This window comes from Rattus norvegicus, chromosome 3 (assembly GCF_021556685.1).
Source record: "Rattus norvegicus strain SHRSP/BbbUtx chromosome 3, alternate assembly SHRSP_T2T, whole genome shotgun sequence".
Lineage (NCBI taxonomy): Eukaryota > Metazoa > Chordata > Mammalia > Rodentia > Muridae > Rattus > Rattus norvegicus.
Window position 1 is genome coordinate 16,877,065 of NC_141536.1, and position 20,103 is coordinate 16,897,167.

Here is a 20,103-nt window from a genome sequence, read left to right on the forward strand (position 1 = left end):
AAAGCTGGAAGCTCCCTACCAGTCTCTCTCCAAATGTTGGTCCTGCTTCAGACAAGCCTATCCCTTGACTAAACCAAACCAAACCAAACAACAAAAAACAAACAAACAAACAAACCAAACAAACTGCTTGCTCTGTTCTACTGCTTGGAAGTTTTGTGCTGAGATTAGGTTCTATGACTTTCAACTGGTGACCTGGCTGCCTTTGGTGGTAGAGCCCTTCCCCAGCTTCAGTACAATAAAAAGTTAAAAATGGAGAAATGGGGCTGAAGAGATGGTTCAGCCTGGCTGCTCTTCCAGGGGACCCAGGTTCAGTTCTCAGCACCCACGTGGCAGCTCACAACTGTCTGGAACTCCAGTTCCTTCACAGAAACACGTGCAGCAAAAAAAAAATCAATGCCCATAAAGTAAAAACAAATATATATTGAAAACAGTTTTAAAGATTGGCTGTGAATCTCAGTCACTTTCTCAAGCCCTGCTAGGAAGAGGCTGTGGAAAGAGGATGCCGAGGCTGAGCTGCAGTGTCTGGTGGGCTGAGGTAGACCTTTCCCAACTCCCTGGGCGACTGCTGTGCAGTATACGGCTGTGATTCTGCACAGACAGTGGCATTGTGTCTGGTTCAAGCTACTTGTGTGCTTCTGGAGACACAGGAGTATTTTTTTTTTAAATTCCTGAATTCATGTTTTTGATAGCTGTTTCCATAATTGGAGTCTTTTTTTTTTTTTTTTTTTGAGAGAGAGAGAGAGAGAGAGAGAGAGAGAGACAATTTCACTGTCTAGTCCTAGCTGGTCTGACACTCACTTCGTAGACCAGGCTGCCCTCAAATTCAGAGACTCGCCAGACTCTGCCTCCTGACTGCCAGAACTCACAGTGTGTGCCACCTGGCCTGGCCCAAAGTGAGTAAAGTTTCCTAGTAAAAAGTATCTCTTTTCTCTTGAGAGAGAGAGAGAGAGAAAGAGAGAGAGAGAGTGAGTGAGTGTGTGTACACATGTACGAGCACGTATATTCCAGGTGTGCGTTGTGTGTAGAGACCATAGGACAACCTCAATGACACTCCTGAGGAGGTGCCGTCTGTCAACCCTGTTTTTGTGAGACAGGGTCTCTCACTGGCTTAGAGCTAGTCTAAGGGAGGGATCCACTGCCTCCTCAGGTTGGGATTACAAGTGCACACCATGGGGCTGGGGATTTAGCTCAGTGGTAGAGCGCTTACCTAGGAAGCGCAAGGCCCTGGGTTCGGTCCCCAGCTCCGAAAAAAAGAACCAAAAAAAAAAAAAAAAAAAAAAACAAGTGCACACCATCACGCTTGACTTTTCCAGGCAGGCACTGAGTGTCTCTGCCCAGCCCTTCTTTATATTTGACCATCAGCTGACGTCAAACAATGGCAACGGTGATAAGAACATTCAAAGCCAAATGTGAAAGGGTGAAAGGAAGAAAGGGAATGAAAAAACAATGCAACTGTATCTTTCTTTTTTTTTTTTCTTTTTTTTTTTTTTTGGAGCTGGGGACCGAACCCAGGGCCTTGTGCTTGCTAGGCAAGTGCTCTACCACTGAGCTAAATCCCCAACCCCGCAACTGTATCTTAATGAAGGAAAAATATTTAAAAACAAGAGCCAGGAGATGGTGGCACAATCTTTTAATCACAGCACTTGGGAGGCAGAGGCAGGTGGATCTCTGAGTTCGAGGCCAGACTGGTGTACAGAGGGAGTTCCAGGACAGCCAGGGCTACAGAGAGAAACCTTGTCTCAAAAACAAACCAAACCAAAAACAAAACAAAACCAAACAGTGCAGCTGACACAGTCCAGTCCTAAGAGGATTACCTGTAAGAGAGGGCAGAGTCCTGAGGGTGAGCTGCTTGGCTCGCAGAGTCTGGGAGGTCGTCAGCTGACATGTTCTGCAGCTCCTCACGAGGAGAATCGTGAGCACTTTCACCATCACCCATGACCTCTAAACAAAACCAGCCCCCAAGAAAAGGATAGCCCAGTTAATGTGGAAATGTCAGGTACTAGCAGGTATTCAGAGAAATTTAATCAAAAGTCAGTTTATCTTGTGATAAGAGTTCTTGGGAAAAGAAAACGAATATCAGACATAGAATGAGGTGATCAACAGCCAAGGCAAGACGGCAGACATTAGAGCAGAGAGTAGCTGTACTTCTTGCCACAGTGTCCGACTTGTAAGAATCCAATTGTATAACTTAATAAAGTCCAGAATCCCTGAACCACACAAGTAAGAGCCTCAAAAGGCCATTTCTCTTTAGACATGGACTCCTCCAAATGCTGGAACAGACACTCACTCACGTCTCCTGATTCTCCTCAACAAAGCCCTCTCACACCTAAGACTTAGCCAGGGACCAGCTCACAAACACACCGAGGCCAGAACCAAGATTCCCACACTGGTCATGCTTTTAGTCAGTCAATCCGAGACAATATACACACATATAGTCAGGGGCATGGGGCTCCGCAAGAGAGGGCTCGCTTGGCGTGTGAGAGTCCTCGGGTCCCATCCTGAGCACCAAGTAAGATAGGGGTGGAGATGCACCCCTAACAGCTGAAGTGGAGACAGGAAGTCAAGAAGTCAAGGGCTAGAGACCTAGACAAGGGTTTCTCTTTCAGAGGACCCAGGATTGGTTCACAGTGCCCATACTATGCCCAGCAACTGTGTGTAACTACAGTTCCAGAGATCTAACCCCGTTTTCTAGCCTCTATGGTTACCACACACATGTACTGCACTTATCACAGGCAAAAAGACACACACACAAAATGCAATTCATCTTTAAAAACATCAAGAAGTAAGTGTTACTGTGAGTTTGATACAAGCCTGGGCTACATGAGACTCTGTCTCAAAAAAAAAGAAAAACAACAAACAAATAAACAAAAACAGTTTTAAGTCAAAAGGAATAAAATGTTCTTAAATACTGTCTAGGAAATTATGACAAAATGCTGGTAACTGTCAAATTTAATAACCTTTGCTGCGCTGAAATTTGGCCCTTGGGAGGCAGGCAGGAGGATTCTGAGTTTGGGGACAGCCTGCCCTTGAGAGTGAGAGTCTGTCTTACCACCCTAACCCTGAGAAAGAAAACAGAGAGGTAGAACCCCCCTGCCCTCCTTGGAACAGCTCGTAGTCCTGCTCTGTGGGCAGGGCGTGGGGCAGGTTTAGCAAGCTGCTGCTCATGCTCTACGTGCGTTTGCTTTCCCTTCATGTGTCTTGAGGACTCCATATTTTTATGATAGGTAGTTAGTATTCCGAGGGGGGGAGCCTTGTAGAAAAGAAGTACCAAGCAACAAGGGTACCTTAGCCTGAGTTGGCCACCACAGCTCTGCTAAAAGTCCACAACTACATCAAATCTCACTTCTCCAAACAGTAAAAAGAAAAAGGGGGGGGGGGGATTCCCTTCTCACTAAAACACGCACCAAGGTCCTCTGGACTGTCACCCCAGCCTCATTAGATGACCCTAAACCATCTGAACATCTAGGGTGCCCAGGTTTACTGAGAAGCTGCAGAGAGGGATATACTGAGCTAACATGCTTACAAAAGCTATGACGTCCTCCGGACGCCCCGCTCTACAGGCTGCGTCAGTCTGCCTTAGCTCATCTCTAAGGTGGCTGTCACTGCCCAAACCTATGGTGATTTTCACCTGTACTCTCATCATTTGCCAGTGCTCCTTCACTGGGGCTGGTCCGTTTAATGGCATTTCGGTATTTGTCCAGAATGTCTTCCGCAACCTGAGCTTGTGCACTGAGCCTAGGGCTGGGCTCGTCTGCAGGGGAAAAGAGAGAGAGAATTAGTTCCCTGGGTTTATCCCACTCTGCTGTTAGCATAACACCAGCAGCAGCATCCCAAAGGCAGGTTAGGAGGTCACACTAAAGAAGGGCGTACATCTCAGTGTTATAAGGCACCATGCAGCTGCCTACTCAACCCCATTGCTAGGTCTACGCTTCCCAAAGCAGGAAACCAAGAAGAGTCACTCCACCTCAGACTATTGGAATTCTCCATGACTGTGCCAAAGTTCAGTGCAGAAAGAATTCGAAAGTACTTGCTCAAGTCACAGTGACTATCAATTCATGTTAACACAACTTCTATCATGGTTTCTTTTTGTAGGAGTGGGGGGACAAATAGAGGAGTCTTGCTATATAACCTAGGCTGACCTTTAATGCATTAAGTAGCCCAAGGCCTAGCTTTGAGTTTGTTGGTCTCCCATCTAAGCCTGCTGATATTTTTTTAATACGCACAACTTAATCAGACACCTCCATGCCCAAGGATAAAAATAATTATTCAAATTAGACCAAAATCCTGTTTTAGTTTTGATAAATGGTTTTCTCCACTCTTTCTTTGAGACTCTCTCTTTACATCGAATCTGAAAGCTATAGAGCATCCTCTTCTATCACACCACCTCTCTCCATGACGGGGCAGCTAGCTGCCAGGACTGCATTTTTACTCATACAATGGCCCCTGGCATTCTAGGGGTCTAGGACGGTCGGTCCGTGGGCCCCACAGTGAGCAGACGGTTTCACTGATGGGTCAGTTATCAATACTGCTGAGCCAGCTGGCTACTGTGGCACATGTTGTAATCCCAGCACCTGGGAAGTGGAAGTAAGAGAATTCAAGGCCATCCTGAGCAGTATCGAGACTCGATCTCAAACATCAAGCTAGGGATACAGTCAGTGGTGAAGACTTGCTTAGCACTCACAGATGCCGAGTCTGAGGCCCAGCACCACACACACGTTAGCCTATAGTCTCAACAGCAGCCATGGACTGCTATGATCTTCAACACAAAATAAAGTTCCAGAGTGAAACTCAAACTCTAGAAACTGAGCTAGGCCAACAGGCAACCCAGCTGTCTACATTCTGGTAGAATTCCATTTGTAAATGTTTCTAAAACAGCATCCAAACCTGTATGTGTGCATGCTGGGATGCAGGACGACCGCAGCTAATAGCTATTGCGTTTGTACCACATGCCAGGGAACTTGCTGTGAACGTCTGCTGTGGACAATTACTCCTCAGACAACTGCGCACAGAAGCCAGCATCAGTGCCACAGCAGAGTTAGCGTGGGCGTGGAGACTGAGCAGCTCACGGCCTTTCCTCCCCAAAACAGTGTCTGCTGCCCATGTCTCTATAGACTATCTCAAGTTATATAGATGACTCACAAAGTTGTGCTCTGCATATTTCCTGCAGGGGACAGGTCTCTTTAGCCTACACTGGTCTTGAACTTACAGCAAACCTCCTGCCTCAGACTTGTGAGTTTGGGGATTATAGATGTGAGCACATTTGACTTCCAAATACATTTAAATGTCTGCTCTAACAGTATAGTCATGACAAGAGATTCATTATCAGTGGTGGACTTCTTCAAAATACAAATGCAACCACTGCAGAATCCCTTTAAGGAGTAATATTTTTGGTTATAGCTCTTAAAAATACTTTATTTATTTGTTTATTTAGTATTTTTTGAGTGTCTCATGAACGCAAATGTACCACATGTGTTCCTGGTACCTGAGGAGGCCAGAAGAGCCTTTGGACCTGAAGCTACAGGTAGCTGTGAACCAACATGTTGTCGGTCCTGAGAACTGATCCCAGGTTCCCTGTAAGGGCAACAAGTTCTCCAAGCTCCAGCCCCACTGGTTACCTTTGAGAGCTCACAAGGACAGCGAGAAGGGACTGAGCTACAATACTGCTTACTACCCTGGACTCTAGAGCACACTTCTCAAAGCTGTCATCCTAGGGCAATGACAGTAAAGCTGCGGTGCAGACATGGGGTTACAGTCAGTGAGAGCCTGACTGCCTTATGTGAGCCTGGGCTCAATCCCCACACTGTGACTACAACAAAAAAACATGGGCAGAAAGGTATTTTTGGAGAAAAACGGCAGGAAATGATGTAAATATTTCAATAGGAAAGGAAGAGCTATGCTGCAGTATAGGAGAACCAAGTTACTTTACAGCCAGTAAAAATTATTCAAAAGCCAGCTGTCCCAGGAGAAACTGGGAGTATGGTAAAGGTAAATACAGAATTTACATGTTTGATTCAGTGACAGAAAAGCCACCATATACAAACCCTGAGAAAGATTAGGAGAGATCGTAAAAAACCAGTTGTTCGAGTGGCAAGACTGTGGCCAGGCTAATAAGGAATATACGTAATAACGTGTCAAACTGACTCCGTGGTAACTTCCGAGTGAGCATTAGTTAGGACGGGGTAGAATTTCTCTAGTAAGAAAGCTGAGCTTCTTCAATCAGACCCAAAGAGAATTAACTGTTTTATGGGAGCAGGGGTTGGGAAGGTGGGGAAACGGATGAACAGGGACTTAATTTAGCTTCCAATCTCAGCATCAAAAAAGAAAGAAAGTAAGAAAAAATCATTACCCCAAACCCCTAAGTACTTACAATTTCCTCACAGCGGTTAAACCATTTGCATACAAAGCTACTCCCCCAGTGTAATTCAGCTCATGAAGACTGCAACACTCTCCTCTGTCCTTTTTTAAGACGGGGTCTCACCAAGGCTGGCCTGGAACTCACTATGTAGACCAAGCTGGCCTCCAACTCCTGCCTCTGCCTCCTGAGTGCTGGGATTAAAAGACTGTGGCAGCATCCACAGTGACATGTGCATACTTCTAACAGCAGGAATGAAGAACACGGGAAAATACACAAAGACATTGCCCAAAAGACAGTATCTTTTCAACTCTTCCCCAAAACACTGGAAGGTCCCAACAGACATAGGTCATATGTAATCTGATTTAATATCTACTATGGTGTCTGGCATGAGTCAGATGGGAACAGATATTTGCTAACTGAGTAGGACAGGCTGGGCTGCTCTCAGCAGGGAGCCATGGCCTGTTCAGCCTGTCTCCTTTTGTTCATCCCTTTATTCTGAGAGAGCTGCTGTGTCTAGTAAAGAAGAGCTACATAAGCTGAAACATGGAGGGACACTAACATGCACATCGACACTAGAACATGCATCAGAAAGGGATGCTGCACGTACGTGCTCGTCACTTTTGAGACCACGTCCTAAAGACTTTGTGACTTAGTAGGATGGGAAGAAAACAGACCTTAAAACTAAGTTAAGGAAAAAAGAACTGAGAGCGAACTCCCCTCTAGATGGACTACAGCATCTAAGAATCAAAGCATAGCTATCAGTCTCAAATATGGTCATTCACGCTAGCTCTCGCAGATGCTTTTAAGGTACCAAAGAAGCAGCAGAAATGCAGGTGTCGAATAAGAAAGATCCCTAAAGCTCTGACATGGGTCAGAGAGCAGTTATAATGTTCAAGCTGTCAAACAATTAGTGAAGTCTTTAACTTCTACTACAATGGTTGGCATTTGTAACACTATTTGAACAAATACTTTAATCATTAAAAAATGAAATGATTAGATAAAATAGTATTTCATCGTGACCCTGAATAAGCTAGAGCAAAATACAGATGAGAGTAAATTCAGTGTCCTACAGTCAGTGTTGGAGAAAACTGTCTGACCAGTGACCCAGAGACAGGGCATGCAGAGCACTGGAGGGCACACTCCAGCAGCACAAAAAACTGTCCCACCAGTGACCCAGAGACAGGGCATGCAGAGCACTGGAGGGCACACTCCAGCAGTCGTGTAGCACGGTCCCTGGTGCTGAGCTCTCAGGCAGGCTTTTTCAGAAACAGGTTATGGTAATGAGGATGGTGATGGTGGTGGTCTGTAGGAAGAGCACACCGAGACCCACTGTGGCCTCTAGGGGGAAACCACAGAGCCATGAAGAACATACTCCCGACCATACACACACAAACACACTCTTCTAAAAAGGCAACGCTTATGTCACCCAAGAAAAAGTGTTATGAAATATGTGCTCTGGGAATGAAGGAGCCAGGAAGCCCATGGGTCTACAAACCTGTGAGTGTTGAGAATCTGTCAGGCCCCAGATCATCTTTGTCTTTTTCTTGTTTTTCTTTCTTTCTAAATGGTATAGGAGCTGGAAATTAAATAAAGTCAGTACTGTGACATATAACATACTACACTCCTCGGAAGTTAGCTGGTGTGCCAACATTTCTAAGTGCAAGGAGGCTGAAACTTTAAAAGAAATCCCAAGCGTCAACTGATATTCTTAAAATAGCATCAAAGGGTCTTAAGAAGCTTTCAGAATCTGCTGTGGAGTCATTTGCCATAGAAAGAATGATTTAATGAGGATCCACTTAGAGTAAGTCAAAACCCATGCCTCTTAGCTTTGCCAAAAGAAGAGTTCCTGCCTCGCGCACTCCTCTCCATTAATTAAGTGGGCCAGAGCACGGGGAGATGCAGGTCTCCTCAGCTCCTAGGCGCCTCAGCCAGGAACTATGGAAGAGGACCCCAACTTTTGAGCAGTATCTTTTTCCAGGAAGAGAAATTTTGCCAGCTCAGAGGATGTCAGGCTCTTCAAGCAAAACAAATGCACGTAACTCCCTTCCACAGTAGACACCAGCCCCATCTGTAGGGCTCACGCTCTCATTGCAGAGACCTGAGAAGCCTAGATTTGCTCCAGGAATGTCAGAATGGCACTTCAACATTAAGTTAACAGCAGCATGCCGAGAGTCCTCCATGTGTAATGACAGTGACTGGTATGATCTCCATCTAGGACACCACAGCCACTTCCCACAAAGAGCAGGGCCTTTTAAAGCTCTGTCAGAGCATTCATCTCATCGACAGCAGTTCTACACTTCCACAGCTAGAAACTGCCCCACAGCGTCACAGAGGCGTGGCCGCATTGCTCTCCAAAGAAGCTTGAGGCTTTCTTCTTACAGACAGCACTCTAAAGTGAAATTACCTTTAGGCATAGCTGATACAAAACGCTTTCTCCACCAAGGCCTGCTCCTGTCTGACCTCTCATCGTCACTGTCCTTGCGCTCCTCAGTCTGTAGAGAGAGTTGAATGTGTTATTTGGAGTTGACTGCAGGATAAATTGCTATAAAAAGGATGTCAGTAAGTCTGTCAGTCAGTCAGTCCTATCTGTCATAGAACATCACTGTTCTTTTGGGAGCTAGAAGGGATAAAAGATAGTGCAGGGGATGGAACCCAGGCACCCTGCCACTGAGCACACATCACTGCCATTGCCTCCCAGGCACCCTCTTATCAGAGCCTCCTGGGTCCCCTGCAGTGTCTCACCACCTTGTCAGAGCCTCCTGGGTCCCTTGCAGGGTTTGACCCCTGCTGAGCCCTGCTGATGCATGTGGAAGCCTTTTGTTCCTAACAAAGGAGGAGCCTGGCCCGGTAATGACACACATGGGCAATGGGCAATTCGGTCCTGCTTTTTGTCTTCCCAGTCTTTTATTTTTGGGATTTAAGCGGGTCTTCCTGGATTTCTCCCCAGTAAATTTGGGGCACTTATTCGGTCTTCTGTTACTGAAGCCTTAAGCTGGGGTTTCTCACGGTGCTTCCCAGATTTTTCCACCTGGTCAACTTGGAGTATATATTCAGTAAATAAAGCTACAGAACAGGCATTCCTTCTTAACACAAATAACCCCCGTCGTGTGTGTGTGTGTGTGTGTGTGTGTGTGTGTGTGTGTGTGTGTGTGTGTGTGTGTGTGTGTGTTTTAATCCCGCAGGCTTACACCTGGTTCTCGATGCCGTGTCGGTGTGGGCATCGACACCCTCTGGATTAGAGACACGTGTCCCTAGGACAGCCTGAGGCGTGTGAGGGTAGGTACTATTGCTGTACTGCTAGCAAACAAAGGCCTCACAGAATGAGTTATGGTGGCTACCGACAAAACACCTATGAAGGAAGGGGCGGGAGTAAAACTCATTGGGAGAGCCAAGTGCTTATCAGATACAAGCTCTGTGTTCAATCCTCAGCACAGAAACAAAAGAAAACGAAATAGGAAACCATAAGTAAATGCAGAGCAGTGAATTTTAATAGGGCTGAAGACATTGTGGTACAGCTGCCATTAAGGGTTGTTAGTTTTTGTTTTGAGACAGGGTCTCAATCTGCAGCCCAGGCTGGCCTCAAATGTACTATTTAGACCAGGCTAACCTCTTTCTCATCAACTATTTCAGCCTCCTAACTACTGGAATTATAGATTCGAGCTACCATGCTCAGATCATAAGTCTTTTTTTTTTTTTTAATGAAAGCAGGATTTCTGTGTAGCCCTGGCTCTGTAGACCAGGATAGCCTCAAACTCAGAAAAATCTACCTGCTTCTGCCTCCCAAGTGCTGGGATTAAAGGCATGCACCACCATGCCTGGTCATAAGTCCTTTTCATAAATGAAGAACATGAAGCTAAATGAGGTGACCTCCCCCAAGGTACATGGCTTACATGTGACACAGCTGACCATCAAACCCAGACCTGCCTACCCTCTCTGCTCACCAATCATACAGTCACCATTAACTGTTCATATGAAGGGCAGCCTGACCATCATTTCTAGCCTATAATGTGACTTCAGAAAAGCTCAGAATTTCCTTTTTTTTTTTTTTTTTCATTTATAAAATTAGGTCTACACATTCTTGGCTGTTGGAGCAGGAGCCCCTTCTCTCTGGCCACCAATCCACTCTTATTCTCAGAGTGCTTTCTTCTTTGTAATTAATATATCTATTTCTACTTAGAAGGAAATATTTCTTTAAAAGACTTCATGTGGGGGGCTGAAAAGATAGCTCAGTGGTTAAGAGCACTGACTGCTCTTTCAGAGGTCATGAGTTCAATTCCCAGCAACCACATGGTGGCTCACAACCATCTGTTACTCTAGTCCCAGGAGACCCAGTGTCCTTTTCTGGCTTCTGCAGGTGCTATTTGTACATGGTACACAGACATACATTGGGCAAATGTTTAAGTACATTATACAAAGAAAATAAAAATAATCTCAGAGGAGGAGGAATGGGAAACTATACTCAGAATGTAATATATGAGAGAAGAATACAAGATAAATAAAAAATAGTGGTGGTGCATGCCTTTAATCCCACACTCGGGAGGCAGAGACAGACAGATCTCTGAGTTCAAGGCCAGCCTGGTCTACAGAGTGACAGCCAGGGCTACACAGAGAAACCTTGCCTCAAAAAAACAAAACAAAAATAAATAATCTCAAGAAAATTGGCAAGGCAAAACTGAACGAGCAGTAGAGCGATGGAGTAAAAGGCCGACTGACCGCCAGGCAGCACATGGACTGGGCACAGCGGCTTTCCAGTGCAAACTCAGCACTTAGCAGCAAGATTATCACACCTTCAACACTAGCCTCATCTATATGAGCTTCCGGTCAGCTTAGGCTACATAATGAGATCCTGTCTTTAAAACCAAGGACAACAACAAAAACTAAATGAAAAGAACATAATGCTGGCAACCGGGGAGACATGATAGAGTGAGCATTTCAGAGTGTGAGGAGTGGAATTGCATGCAGAATAATGACATCTGTAGGAAAACGTACTAACTCATCAAAAAGGGAGAGAAGAACTGGGTTGGAAACTTACTTTTAAATGAGGAAGAAATGTTTGTCTTCCCAACTTTATGACTTCCAAATCACAAGGGATACACTTCATTTAACCACCTCAAAAGCATCTAAGTGATTAGACACAGAACTGCGTGGAGAAAAGATCTAAATGCTGTAAAAGGCAAAGATTCTTACAAAACCAAGTTCTGACAGCATGATGGACTACTAGACAGATTTCTGTTTTGTCTTTTCTTTTTCTGGAACATGGTTTCTCTGTGTAGCCCTGACTGTTCTAGAACTTGCTCTGTAGACAATGCTAGTCTCGAACTCACAGATAACATCTGTCTCTGCCTCCCGAGTGCTGGGATAAAAGGTTTGCAGCATCACACCTCCTGGCACGACAGATCATCATTAATCACAACCACGGTAACCCTTAATCTTGAGTTCAGAGTCCATATTCATTTCCGACATCACAGGAACCCATCAGTTGGAATGCTAACCTAACCATAGCATGCGAGTTCTACGCGGCTGGGTACCATACCTCTCCTCTTGAAGAGTCCTTACTCGGGGACGAAGATGACGAGTGAGGTGCAGCCACCAAAGAAGTAGCACCAGTGGCTGCAGCTGGAGGAAGTTCTTCATTCCCTGGACGTCGGTTCCAGCTGGGGTCACTCATGGGCCGCCGCACACAAGACACTATATCAGAGCTTCTGCTGCGCACTAGTCTCTCAGGGTAAGAGTGCCTCTGCCTGAACGCCTCCATTTCAGCTGCAGTTAAAACGTGAGAACCGAAGTTGGGCAGCCTGGCTTCATTTCCTCCCACTGCACCTTCCAGGATTGGAGGATCTGGAGGTGGATGCGAGGGCCGGGCATAGTGAACCTTCGGCCTTACCACAGCAGAGGCCCCTGTAACACAGAAAAGACAGAACTAATCAACAGAGGTCTACATCTCTTGCTTCTGTTTATGACAGAGTCCAAAAGTTCACAAGCTTACCTTCATGTGAAGACAGTGGGTCAAACATGGCAAGCAGAGACTCTGACTGAGAGGGAGGAGAGGTCAGCTGGTGGGCGCCTACAACAACAAGGCACACCATGAGATCAAGCCACGTGCAGACAGCAGTCCAGATACTCAGGAAGGCTCTAAGACTCTTCCACAGTTTTCCTCTCTTAATTAGAACTTGAGAAGCATACCAGCAATAAATGACACCAATAAGAATCAATTCTGATTACCCCGCATTTAATCTGAATGTGGGGATTTTCACCCCGTTTAGAGGGAACAGCATCCACATGCTTATTACTAATGGACAACACTATTATGGTTAGTGTGAAGAAGGCCACCATGAGGCTCACCTGTGTTTTAAGTAATGGCCAGCCTCTCTAAGACTCACTTCTCCCACCATAAAAACAAGCAATACTGTTTAAAGAAGAGGCAGAGAACTGTGGAGTTTGAAAGGCTAATATTGCTTTCAGCAAATGTCCTAATTTTAAAACGAATTCATGAATGAAATGAATATATAATGCCACGAATTAACTCTAATTTCTAAATCTTAGACTACAGAACCCCCACTCCCAAAAAGATACCCCTAAGCACGTCTTAACACAATTAGAAATATTAAAATAGGTAAGTATAAAGATACCAAAACTTTGGGGTTGGGGATTTAGCTCAGTGGGAGAGCACTTGCCTAGCAAGCGCAAGGCCCTGGGTTCGGTCCCCAGCTCCGAAAAAAAAAAGAGACCAAAACTTTCTCCATTCATGGATTTCATTATGACAGATTTCTAGAAGTAGTTCTAACTGAACCAAATTTAGAATATGAACATTTAAGTCCCCACGTACACACTGACAAGTTATGCCTGAAGAGTTATACTAATGAATCAAATCCCAGCAGTATATGATCTGTTATTCTTGCTTTGTGAATTTTTTATATTACTTACTTTTATGTTGTGTGTATGAGTGTTTTGCCTGCATGCGTATCTGTATACCATATGCATGCAGTGCCAACGGAGGCCAGAGGAGGCCCCTGGGTGCTCTTGGAACTGAAGATGGAGACAGTTGTGAGCTGCAGGTGGGTGTGGGGGATCTAACCTAGGTCCTCTGGAAGAGCAGACGGAGCCGTTTCCCAAGCCTGCTTTGTTTTGTAGGATTTTGCTTTTGGGTTTTTTCTTCTCTTTTTTCTTTCTTTTTTGTTTTTTTTTTTTTTTTTTGGATAAAGGCTCACTCTACAGACTTGGCTGACTTGGAACTCACTATGTAAGCCAGGCAAATCTTAAACTCACAGATAATCCCCTGCCTCCACCTCCTGAGTGCTGATACAATATGATTACCTTAAAAGGTCATTCTCACCCCCACAACTTACCATGGGCTATGTCATCCACATCTGGACTAGTTACAGAATCTTTACCCCCAAAATCAGAGCTGCACTCAGATCGCAGGTCTTCGATCTTATTGGGAATATCCTCCGATGTAGCGCTTATGCCTTTGAAAATACAGCAAAATACAGAAGTAAATAAACAGCAAGAAGAACAAAGCAGTTACACAAAATTCTACTAAGTTTTGGATAAATCCCTCCTCGAGCTGTCCACACGTGAGCTGCCGAGTGCTGCCACCTCACCACTGCTGTCCAAGTACACTTATCTTGCTATACAGCAGCATCAAAAGTTCATGCTGTACCTAATATTGTAGCAGAAGCTACCAAAAGTATCGAAAGCTGAAGAAGAACAGTTCGTCAGTTATCAATAGGCTGTGAAAGCTACACATTAGGTTCTCAAAGATTATGAAAGCGTAAAATTGATTTTGTTCCCTGGAGACTACTGAGCTCTTAAATAACACATCTCTTGGGGACAAAGCTACAGCTCAGTGACAGAGCACATGACTAACATGTCCCGAGTTCTGAGTTCAACAGCCAGCACCAGCAGCAACAAAACCCAGTATCTCTTTGGTAACACTTTATAAACAGAAAGAAGGGGATGCCTTCAAATTCCTAGTCCTTAAAACAAGACAGACATACCGGACACAACACTGAGGCCTGGTGTGCTGGGGCGGGAACTGACCTCCCTGACATCCGTATCATCAGATGTACTGCCCAGTCCAGAACAGCTCTCCAGCTCTTGGAGGCGCTCTTCCTGCTTTAAGTCTGGAGCCTCTGCACAGAGAACAAGAAGGGTCACCTAGTAATTCTGCGAGCATGCACAACTTCAGCTTTTGTGACTTAGAGAAGCCACTGGGGAATACCTAGCTTTATAAGTCTAAGTTACTCACCAAAACTTGTTAGATCATAGATTAAGAAGGCAAGGTTATAATTTCCCCCTGATATACACACTAATTTGCTATGCACAGACGACAACTGTTTCTAGACTACTCTTTAAAAAACGGCACATTCGGACTGGAGAGATGGCTCAGTGGTTAAGAGCACCCGACTGCTCTTCCAGAGGTCCTGAGCTCAATTCCCAGCAACCACATGGTGGCTCCCAACCATCTGTAATGGGATCCGATGCCCTCTTCTGGTGCGTCTGAAGACAGCAACAGTGTACTTATATATAATAAATAAATAAATCTTTAAAAAACAAAACAAAACAAAACTGTACATTCTTGGTTAACACATAAACTGAACAGGAGCACAGAATAGTGTAACACTGTATCCACTCTCTCTAAAGTTCAATGTTTTCAAAAGCACTTACAATGGGCATGATATTGCAGGGCACTCTCAGCACTCAAGAGGCAGAGGCAGGTGGATCTGTAAGTCTGAGGCCAGCCTGAGGTTCACTGGCAGTTCCAGCATAGCCTGAGCTACATGATGAGACCCTGGCTCAAACCAAAAGAAAGAAAGAAAGGAAAAATGATTTCTTTATCTAATATTTTATCTACTAGCTTTTCGCATGGGGATCTCACTATATAGTGCAAGCTAATATTACATGTATATGCCATCAAATTAATAATCTTTTAAGAGACTGGAAAGATGGCTCAGTGGTTAAGAGTATTTGGTGCTCTTACAGAAGACCTGGGTTCAGTTCAAAGTACCCACATGGCAGCTTACAAATGATTGGAACCCCACTTGCAGGGGATCTGATGTTCTCTTCTGGTCTTTGCAGGCACTGTACACATGCTATGCACATACATGCGCACAACCTCAAAACATAAAATAAAAATAATAAATTAGTGTGGGAGAGATACTTCAGCAGAGTGTTCAGAGTGTTGGCTGGTCCTCAGAGGATGGGGTTCAATTCCCAGCACCCACATCGGTGGCTCACAATTGCCTTTAACTCCAGACTCCAGCCTCATGAGACTCAAGAACCTCTTCTGGAGTCCATGGCACCTGCATTTACAGGTGTATACCCATATGAACATACAATTTTAAAAAACTGTTTTTATCTCAAAAAGATTATTATAATTATAATCAAACTAACTTTCAAGGAAAAGTTATTCCTAAGGAAAAACTTACATTTACTGCACATGTGCGTGTTTCTCTATTCTCAAGACTGAACTCAGGCCCCGAAGTTTGGCTGTAAGCACCTTTATTCACTAAGCGCTCTCACTGGCCTGGGAGAAATGTAAGTGTGTTGACTAGGAACTCAAATGTGTGTCTGAGCTGGCCTGCCATTCTCATTCTGGGATGACTGGTGAAAGGTACTGAACACAGCACACACAGAACTCTGTTTCAAACAACTACCTCAAATATAATTTAACACAGACTCAGTAACATTTGCTATGCTGTTGTTGTTAGCATTATTTTCTTCCTTCTTCCCTCCCTCCCTCTCCCTCCCCCCTCCCTCCCTCCTTAACCCTCTCTCTTTCTTTTGATACAGGGTTCCTGGCTGTCCAGGAACTCCATAATCAGACTGGCCTCGAACTCAGAGATCCCCCTATCTTTTCCTCCAGAGTGCTGGGTTAAGGCCTGCACCACATCGCCCAACAGCACTTGCTATGTTAACCAATGCTGACCAACAAAACATTTTTCCTTCATAGACAGAAAGTGTTCTATTTTCTACTTGAAATTGTTAACAGAATGATTGCCTGATATTTATCATATCTATACTGAGTCATCTGGTGCTGTGGTAGATGTCTAAGAGTCTAGTACTTAGAGACTGAGGCGGGAGGATTTTAAATTCAAAGTCAGTCAGTCAGTCAAAGACCCTGTCTCAAAAAGCAAAACCGGAAAACATAAATGTATATCCCTAGTATAAAAATTAAGAAACCCTCCATGTTCAAGTTCTAACACGAAGGACAGAGCCAGCAATGAGAGTGCACTAACCTGAGTCACTGGGCAACACCTCTACACTCCAAGCTTCACTTGTGGTCTCTGATATGGTCGAGCCAGTGCAAGGGTCAAGGAGAACTGAGCCGGAACCTGGAAGGCACAGCAAGCTGCCCAGCACATTCTCTGCTGCTGCACCTGTACAATCGTGAGCACCAAGTGTTAGAAAGAAAGCCGAGGGCAACTGCTTGATACTTAGAAAGGGGCTGAGGTAGGAATCATTTCATTTAAGCATGAAACTAAAACCACAAGTTTCCAGTTGGGGACACTGGCCCAGCCTCTTTTTCCTTTGTTTTGTTTTGTTTTAAAAATTCAGTTTCTATGTGTATGTGTGCCTGGGGTATGTGCACCATGTACATGTAGAACCTGGAGCAGATCAGAAGAGGCATCAGGTCCCTGGAACTAGAGTTACAGACAGCTGTGAGTCACCATGTAGGTCCTAGGAAGTGGACTTGGATCCTCTCCTCTGCAAGAGCGGGAAGTGCAGTGCTCATATCTGTTAAGCCGTCGCTGCCATCCCACACCCTCCTTCTCAGTAAGCACCTCCTGCTCAACCCCCTCTCTCCACAGGGAAAACACATCCTTAGGTTGATATCAATTGGATTCCTTTACGTACAAGTACTTTATCTGCATGTGCATCTGCACACCAGCAGAGGGCATCAGATCACATTATGAGTGGTCTGCAGGCCACATGTGGTGCTGGGAATGGAACTCAGGACCTCTGGAAGAGCAGTGTTCTTAACCACTGAGCCAGCTCTCCAGCCCTCACCAAGGTTTCTCAGCAAATCTTAACTATGTCTTTGCTGTCTTTTTTTAACCTTTACAAAATTTACAGTCCTAAAGGAACTATAAACCCAGAGAATGTAACCACAGAAAGTTACAGCAGCCCGACATGTTTTCTTCTGACATAAATCACAAACTCAAAGCATTAAGTTCATTTGCAAGAGACTACATGGCTCCTCCATAGCACTCAGCCGACTGCAAATGCTGCCTGTGGCCAAGAACAATACTGCATGTGGGGAAAAAATTATGCAAAATGAACTCTGTACACTACTAAACACAAGTGAAAGGAGTGAGACATGACTATATGTCTGTGTTTAACAGAGTCAAGAGGAAAAGAGACAGCTCAGCAGTTTAAAACTGGCTCCCTCTCCAGAGGACCGGGTTTAACTCCCAGCAAGTACATAGCAGCTCACAAGTAGCTCAATCCAGTGCCAGACCCAATGTTCTCTTCTGGCCTCTGCAGCTACCACATACAAGTGGTGCACAGATTATATATGCTGGCAAACATGCATACACATAAAAAATAAAAAGGAAAAGAAAATACTCCAGATGGGAATTCTATACTAAATTTGATTCAAGCTAGTAAAAGAATAACTATTTCAAGTCATGAAAAAGTTTTGAGAACAGTTATAAGTAAAAACTACCTTTTGTGGATATAATATTAAACAGAGGCAAACCATTAAGAGCACTTATTGCACTTGCAGAGGACCCAGGTTCAGTGACAGCACTCACACAGAGACTCAGGAACGTCTGTAATGCTAATTTCAGGGGATCCGATGCCCTCTTCTGACTTCTGCAGGCACCAGGTGCACATGTTCATGCAAACACACATACAATGAGATACAAATAAAACTCTAAAAGAAAAAGAGTGTCTGGAACTTGTCTAAGCATGAAGGGGACAGCGGAAGAATGGGGAAATGAAACTGGCAATGTGTGTCCAGCTGTTGAAGCTTAGGGCCAGGTACAGTGAGTTCCTACTATTTTCTGTTGTCTTTGGTTGATATTTTCCATAAAAAGAAAATGAAGATGGTAATTATATGGCTGTATGAAATATTTCAGAACTCACAAAATGGTATTCAAAAAGGGTGGATTTAGAATGCCATAGCACAATAAACTTACATTTACAAAAAGGAAAACCTGGTTATCCTTTGTGGTTATTCTAGGATCCTGAGTTAATGCTTGCACTGATGAATTCATTCCATTGTTTTCTATGGTTCTGTGGTGCTTGAGGAGGATTCTTAGAGCACTGCACATGCACAGCTAGTACTCTACCAACAGCTACACCTTACACCTCTAGCTCTCGGTTTATTAGTCCAGGTTTTATGGCTACAATCTGTAAAAAATTTCATTTTGAGGTATGATTTTTAGCCTCAAGAAGATAATAAGCTCACGACAAACTGAGAACATATACTATGCTCCAAAGAAAAGACTTGACAGGAAACTAACTCAAAAGACTCATCTGTCTTTTCTTCCTTTTTGTTTGTTTTGTTTTGTTTTATTGAGACAGGGTTTTTTGTGCAGCCCTGGCTGTCCCGAAACTTACTGTAGATCAGGCTGGCCCTAAACTCACAGAGCCCCTGTCCTTCGCCCAAGTGCTTAGACTAATCCGGCCTTCATTTACTTGGCTGTTTGGCTTTTGTCTTCATCTTTGGTTTCAGCAGTGTGTGCATGTGCACACCATGGCACAGAGGACAACTTAGGGAGGACGGTTCTCTCTCTCCCTACACAGATCCTAGCTATCAAAGTTAGGCCATGAGACTTAGCAGGTAATGGCTGTGCAAGCTCAGCCATCTGACCATAAGCCTTAGGTTTCTCCTTCTTAAAGGTGGACAGTGGAGGAGATTAATAGTCAAATGTCCTGCTCCATATGGATACCAGCTCCCCAGGCCAGCGCCATCCCTCCCATGAAGAACAAGCAGACGTTAACAACCAAACAGCTATCCATTCCGACAGGCCTTTAACACCAGTTACCTGCAATCTCCTGCAAACGGTCTTCATCAACGTTTGGGTCGAAGTCACTTCCTAGGACATCGGTGCTCCAGGTCTCACTCACTGTCTCGGATATGTCCCTGTCATCTGTTAGTCCCATCATATCCCGAATCTCAAACTTCCTCAGTTTATCATCAAGATTATCTTGTGTTGTAGCTATCAGAAACAAACAGGGGCACAGCTACAACTTCTTGATCAACCTGACAAAATTCTGTCTTTAAACTTCAGGTCATTTAATCACTAATGAGCACATAGTTCCAGTCTGCTCCCCACTGATTAATAAACCCCAGTTAAGATTGGTAGAGACCTCCCCCCACCTCCACCTAGCCACTGCTGAGGAGACAGAGGTGCCCAATCTAAATGAGAAAAACTAACCAAAGCAGGAAGGTAAAAATAAATGTTTGGGGTAGCTTACTAGATCCCATCGCTGTGTTAATAATTAGGTGGTAAACCTATATGTAAGCTATTTTACTTGGCAATAGCTCAAGTGTGCATTCTAGAGTTTCCCTTCCTTCCTAGACCAACTTTCTACGGTTTGCTTTGTGTGTATGATGCATATATGGGTAGAGAAGCCAGGAGTACCCCTACTATTGCCTTCTGCCTTCCACTGAACTGAAAGCTTCACAAGACTGTCCTGTCTCTGTGGCTCAATGCTGAGGTTACAGGTACACAGAGCTAGGCCTGGCTTTTACATGATGCTAAAAATTCAATCTAAAGTATTCATACTTGCATAGC

General features: G+C 44.5%; 1 protein-coding gene and 1 long non-coding RNA gene across 10 annotated transcripts in view; one reads left to right on the forward strand and one right to left on the reverse strand.

The window, feature by feature from the left end:
• The window catches only part of Gapvd1 (GTPase activating protein and VPS9 domains 1), a 73,540-nt gene that overhangs the window by 12,346 nt on the left and 41,091 nt on the right, over positions 1–20,103 (reverse strand). For 4 of the 9 annotated variants that reach the window (XM_087652731.1, XM_087652729.1, XM_087652728.1 and 1 more), the window contains 10 exon segments: positions 19,351–19,524; positions 16,594–16,734; positions 14,353–14,487; positions 13,702–13,821; positions 12,342–12,419; positions 11,889–12,253; positions 8,760–8,847; positions 7,851–7,931; positions 3,629–3,751; positions 1,815–1,941 (listed from right to left, as the gene is read on the reverse strand). In XM_087652731.1, coding sequence (XP_087508857.1) covers positions 1,815–1,941; positions 3,629–3,751; positions 7,851–7,931; positions 8,760–8,847; positions 11,889–12,253; positions 12,342–12,419; positions 13,702–13,821; positions 14,353–14,487; positions 16,594–16,734; positions 19,351–19,524 — 1,432 coding nt within the window. 9 annotated transcript variants of the gene reach the window in all.
• LOC147995426 (uncharacterized) lies at positions 729–3,514 on the forward strand. Its single transcript, XR_015684259.1, has 2 exons — positions 729–1,191; positions 1,586–3,514. It is a non-coding gene; the product is annotated as an uncharacterized LOC147995426 (long non-coding RNA).